Source organism: Cyprinodon variegatus, unplaced genomic scaffold, assembly GCF_000732505.1.
Source record: "Cyprinodon variegatus isolate N-32 unplaced genomic scaffold, C_variegatus-1.0 Scaffold1021, whole genome shotgun sequence".
In the NCBI taxonomy this organism is placed as follows: domain Eukaryota; kingdom Metazoa; phylum Chordata; class Actinopteri; order Cyprinodontiformes; family Cyprinodontidae; genus Cyprinodon; species Cyprinodon variegatus.
The window spans coordinates 192,298-198,293 of record NW_015151474.1 but is presented as its reverse complement, the minus strand read 5'-3'; the positions used below and the strand labels follow the sequence as shown (position 1 = coordinate 198,293).

The 5,996-nt window shown below is 39.8% G+C and overlaps 1 protein-coding gene across 1 annotated transcript in view; it reads right to left on the bottom strand.

Annotated features, from left to right (window-relative positions):
• The window catches only part of LOC107100864 (prolactin-like), an 8,479-nt gene extending 5,943 nt beyond the window's left edge, over nt 1–2,536 (bottom strand). The window contains exons 1-2 of the mRNA XM_015399525.1: nt 2,515–2,536; nt 2,070–2,257 (exon numbers count right to left, since the gene is read on the bottom strand). Coding sequence (XP_015255011.1) covers nt 2,070–2,257; nt 2,515–2,536 — 210 coding nt within the window. The remainder of the gene's footprint in view (nt 1–2,069; nt 2,258–2,514) is intronic.
• Between the last annotated feature and the right edge of the window lie 3,460 nt (nt 2,537–5,996).

The window sequence follows — 5,996 nt, the reverse complement described above, 5'->3', positions numbered from 1 at the left end:
TTCCCCTCACCTTTCAGTTCCGGTTGAGCAGTGTTCAGAGCAACACTGGAATCTCCACAAGCTTTCAATAAACCTGTTAAGCCTTTTCCCTGGTCTCTCTGTAATGGTTTCTCTGCATTTGGGTCTGATCTTTAGTTAAATCATGACAGAAATATGTGTATCCATTTGGATTTATGGTTAGTATAATTGATTACTTTTGCACAAAGGTTCTTTTTGGCAAAGCTTTTAAGGGATCCATCAGAGGACACTTTTAAACAAGTTGGTGTTTTAACCTCAGCTAACGTCATTAGCGTTAGCTCATGATAGCCAGGCTCTACAGCCTAAACATTGAACTCCCTCTGATTCCCATTTGATTCCTCATTTTCAATGTTGTCATTCTAAACCTGCAGGATTCCAAGCTGTTTTTAACACATTTCTCCTTTGATCTGCAGCCAAAAACTTCCCAACATCCCAGGACTGTCTGAACCTTTGCAGCGTGCCGTTTAGAGGTGTGTCCAATCAGAGGCCTGTTATTATTTATCCCGTCTACTTGGTGAGATTATCTGTTGTGACGGTTGAAGAAGTTTTAAAGCATCATGTAGAAAGCAGCTCTGCCAAGTTGATTATCTGATAAAATTACGTAGTGAATTTACAGCCAGTTTATATAAGCTTATTTAAATCATCTACAGCATTAATTTGGCCTGTTCAAAGAAAAAAAAAAAAGCAACACCCAAATTTGGTTTAAAAACGTTAAAAGTTCACCACCAAAATATTTCCAAGTATTTTTATGATATTAGAATTAATGTTTTTTGATAATTATCTGATTTGGTCAAATTTAAGTTAAAGAAATTAAAGATTTAATGATGACATTTTCCTTTTCTGAGCATTTGTTTTTATACTTCCCTGCTGTCTTTGGCCCCATTAACCGTATGTTAATGTATCCAATGTATGTACCTAAGGAGCAACAGATATATTTTAATTTCTAAACTGTCTCTGTGCAGCACGCTTAAGTTATCCTTTTTTTAAACTTCATGTTTCCAGAAATATGTTTTCAGGTTAATTGATTCTGCAGGTTCAGCAGTAATCAGGCTTATATGTAACACTGGTATCAGCTTTCTATTAACTCTTAAGTATATTCAGCAAGATTGAAATATTTATGGATATACATGTATATCATGTATTTTTAATCTAAAATAATGTCGGCACCTAATATAGAAATCAAAGAGAGAACATTAGAAATTATTTTTGAATGGCTTATACATTATCTAGTAATTAAGGAAACGGTTATTTCTCTAAAGGTTTCAGTTTGTTCATGTTAATAACAGATCTTCCTCATGCTCAAAGGTTACCTGTGGAGTACCACAGGGATCAGTGCTAGGACCAATTCTCTTTACTTTATACATGCTCCCAATCTGTAGAATTATTAGACAGCATGGGATTAATTTCCACTGTTATGCTGATGATACCCAGCTATATCTGTCTGTAATCTGTTACAAAGATTATAGACATTTCTAAGGACATAGAACCCTGGATGATTCTAAACGTTTTGCTTCTTAAAGCAGACCAACAGAAAGTCTTAATTAAATCAGTGACATTATCTAGATGGAATTGAAATGGTCTCAGATAATCATGTAAAAAATGGTGTCCATGCATTTGTTACTTTAAGGCTGGAATATTATAATATCAGAATTCTAGAAATCAATAATAGAATTTAAAATGTTCTTTCTTACATTTAAAACAAATCATTTATCTGTACTTTTTAGTTTATTTAGTCATTAAAATACAAGAATTTGGTATAAAACCGCCTGTCTGACTGCATCATTTTTAAACATTAAATTAGATGTTATGATTCCAGAGTTCTAAGTATTTTGGCATCTTTATCAAATTTGTCTTTATTCTTACCTTGGATGGTTCTGTTTTACTTTTACTTGAATATGTTATCTGGCTGCTCTGTCCACCTATTTCCCTAACATAACATTGCAGGAATGTTGTTCCACAACAAAAACAAAAAAAGAGAAGGTTTATCACATGAATGTGATCTGAGTCATTAAAATGATCAGAAATATAACTTTAAATAAAAGCACACTTACAAACTCAGAGTGAAGGTCATTGGATATGCCATGCATTCTTGCTGAGTGGTGAATGACCCGATCAAAGAGATTGGCCAGAGAAAGGAAGTGGCATCCAGTCTGGCTGTTGGTGCAGATGGACGCTGCTTTCATTCTGCTCAGCCTGCTGCAAAATGCCAGACAGACCAGCGCCACGAACAAGGGAGATACTAAGAAAGACCAAAGACAGATAGGAATAAGAATAACAACGACTGTAATAGTTATAAAACCCCAAACTAACCCCTAACTAATTAATTGATTAATTAAATATTTAAAATCTATGTAAAAAGCCTAGATTAACCTTTTTTAAGGTTTTAATTGATAACACAGTAAATGAGAAATGAGTGGACTATAATGCTCATGGATGACTGGGAAATAAGAAAAGAAAGGGGAGGTAAGCATGAAGGCATCGAGGGATGATACCTGCCTGGTCTGATGTGTGGAGCCATCCTGCCGTCTGCAGAGGAGTTTGTGCGTCTGTTGAAGAAATGCTTCGGAGCTTTCTAAAACTCCTCACTGATAATATGGCTTTTAGCCTTAAATAAAGGGGTGGAGAAGGAGGGGGGGGACGGGGGGGGAGATTGATCAGGAAGATTGTTCTTCCTTTAAGCCCAACCCTAAAACAATGAGTCATGCATTAACACAGGTTTCTATTGAATATTGTGAATAATATTGAGGGTTTTTGTGTAATTTGTTTTTAAATAATATTGCAAAAATGAGAAATCTCCTGTCCAGGGGTGATGCTGAGAAACCAGTCCATGCATTTGTTACTTCAAGGCTGGACTATTGTAATTCTTTACTATCAGGAAGTCCACAAACTGTAGTTAAAAGCCTTCAGCTGATCCAAAATGGGAGAAAGATCTTTTAGTTCTCAGGCTCCTCTCCTGTGGAACCAACTACCAGTTTTAGTCCGTGAGGCAGACACCCTGTCTACTTTTAAGGCTAGGCTTAAAACTTTCCTTTTTGATAAAGCTTCTAGTTAGAGTGGCTCAGGTTATCCTGAGCTATCTCTATAGTGATGCTGCTATAGGCTTAGACTGCTGGAGGACATAGGGACCCCTTTTTCATCATTCTGCTTCATTCTCTCTCTATTCACCCACTGTGCAGAATCTGTTAGTTCAATCTCTAACGTTCTGCTCTCTCTGCTTTTTCTCATAGTAGCTTCATCTGGTCTGTTCCTGTTTGGCTGTGACTCCATCCTGGAGAGAAATATCAGCTGTGCTGCTGCCATCAACACCTTTGTTTCTAGATGTTGGAGATCGGGCTGTTTTCCAGTGTAGTCCTGTTTATCTGACTGTGACTAACTGGACATGGGAGCTGGCTCGGAGCTAGTCTGCCTGGCTGTGTGTTTCCTGGACGGGGCCGCCTGTGGAGCTGGTTGACAGTTGCCTTTTCTATCTATGCTTCTTTTTCTATGTCTGCTTCTGTCTCCTTGAACCCCAGTCGGCCTCAGCAGATGGCCGCTCACACTGAGCCTGGTTCTGCTGGAGGTTTCTTCCTGTTCAAAGGGAGTTTTTCCTCTCCACTGTCGCTACAAGCATGCTTAGTGTGAGGGATTGCTGAAGAGTCAATGAGTCGATGCAATCAGCTGCTTTTCCTTAGATAGAAAACTTTGAATCAATCTGACTGGGTGATCTGGTGAACTGTAAAGTGCCTTGAGATGACGTGATGTGTTGTAAATTGGCGCCATAGAAATGTTTTTAGATGTATTGGAATTCTTAGGCTTTTCTTTGTTGCCCTCTTGTGTTGGTTTCCTTTTCCCTAGCTCTTTTTCCCATCAGCTTGTTAGTCCTCCCTTTGTTCAGTCAACCATAAATACTCTCCCTGTGCAGTTCCTCAGTGCTGGTTCCTCGTCTCTCCTCGTCTTTCCCTGGCTCCTCGTGTTTCTTTTTCCACTGATGTCTCCATGGTTCTGGTTTGTTTATCATTTTAAGTTGGATTGTTTAAATCCTGCCTCTGTTACCTGTGTTCATTAATTATAACTGCAAGAACCTCACCTCTGCCCCTCTGCCTCTGTATTTCGATCCTCAAACCTCCCCAAAAATGGACAAAATCACAAAATATTAATTAAGAAATTGGAGTGTTATGACATCTGGGTAGTAGTACTACTGTGGATGAAAAGTTACCTAAGCAACAAGTAATAATTTGTTTAAATGGGTGACTGACAATCATCTTGCTTGGACATTGTTTGTGGTGTCCACAAGGGGTCAGTATTGAGGCGACAATTATTGATCCTTTATATCAATAACATCTGTTTCTAAAATACTTCAATTTGTTTTGTTTGCAGACGATGCTAACATCTATTGTACAGGTGATCATTTGGATCAGACATCAACTTTGAGTTATGTCAACTTTAGATATGGTTTGATATTAACAAACTATCATGTTGTTTGGAAAAAAAACAAGTTTTGTTGTTTGGAAACTGTGAAAGTACAAATATATGTATCCTGACAGATAAGTGACTGTAAATTAAGTTGTTGGGAGTAATGATAGACAATAACATATGTTGGAGACCTCATATACGATACATTCAAACTAAAATATCCAGAAGTATTACCATTCTCAGCAAAGCTAAACATTTCCTAAATTATGCTGCACTTCATATTCTGTCTTCTGCACTCATATTACCTGAGTTACTGTGTAGAAATATGGGGCAACACCTATAAAACCTCGCTGCGACTGTTATGCACGTAACAAAAAGTGCCATCAGAATGGTTCATCTGGCAGGATTCCACGATCATACTAATTATTTACTATTTATAGAGTCCCGCCTCATCAAACTCCCAGATCTGGTAGAATTTCAAATAGCTCAGTTAAAGTATAAAGCTAGAAATAAACAAATAGCAGGAAATATTCAAAATTGTGGTGTTGAGATGTGGCACTGATGATTGGAAGTTTAAGGGGGATACACAAAGGTGTAAATGTGGATTTTGGCCTGATGTGGTTGTGTAGGATTGGCAGACTGGGGTGGTGGTCCCCCTATTTAAAAAAGGGGACTGGAGGGTGTGATCCAACTACAGAGGAATCACACTCTTAAGCCTCCCTGGTAAGGTCTATTCCGGGGTTCTGGAAAGGAGGGTCCATCAGGGAGTCGAATCTGGGTTTCAGGAGGAGCAGTGTGGTTTTCGCCCTGGCCGTGGAACAATGGATCAGCTCTACACCCTCAACAGGATTCTGGAGTGTGCATGGGAGTTTGCCCAACCAGTCTACATGTGTTTTGTGGATCTGGAGAAGGCCTTTGACTATGTCCCTCGGGGGGTCCTGTGGGGGGTATTCCAGAGTATGGAGTACCAGGCCCTTAAATAGGGGCTGTAAGGACTCTGTATGACCGGTATCAGAGCCTGGTCCGCATTGCCGGTGAGAGTTGGACTCTGCCAAGGTTGCCTTTTGTCACCGATTCTGTGGAACAAATGGACAAAATTTCTAGTCCAGCCAAGGTGTTGGATTGATCCAATTTGGTGGCTTTAGGATGACATCTCTGTTATTCGCAGATGATGTGGTTCTATTGGCTTCATCAGGGTGTGATCTACAGCTCTCACTGGAGCGGTTCACAGCTGAGTGTGAAGCAGCCAGGATGAGGATCAGTGCCTCCAAATCCGAGACCATGGTCTTGAAACAGAAAAGGGTAGAGTGTCTTCTCCAGGTTGGGGAGGATGTACTGCCCCTAGTGAAGGAATTTAATTATCTTGGGGTCTTGTTCATGAATGAGGGGAAGATGGAGCGGGAGGTCGTGGGGCGGATTGGTGCAGCATCTGCTGTGAAGCGTGCGCTGTACCGGTCTGTTGTGGTAAAGAGAGAGCTGAGCCTAAAAGCAAAGCTCCCGATTTACCGGTCAATCTACGTTTCTACCCTCATCTATGGTCATGAGCTTTGGGACCAAAAGAATGAGATCCTGGATACAAGCGGCAG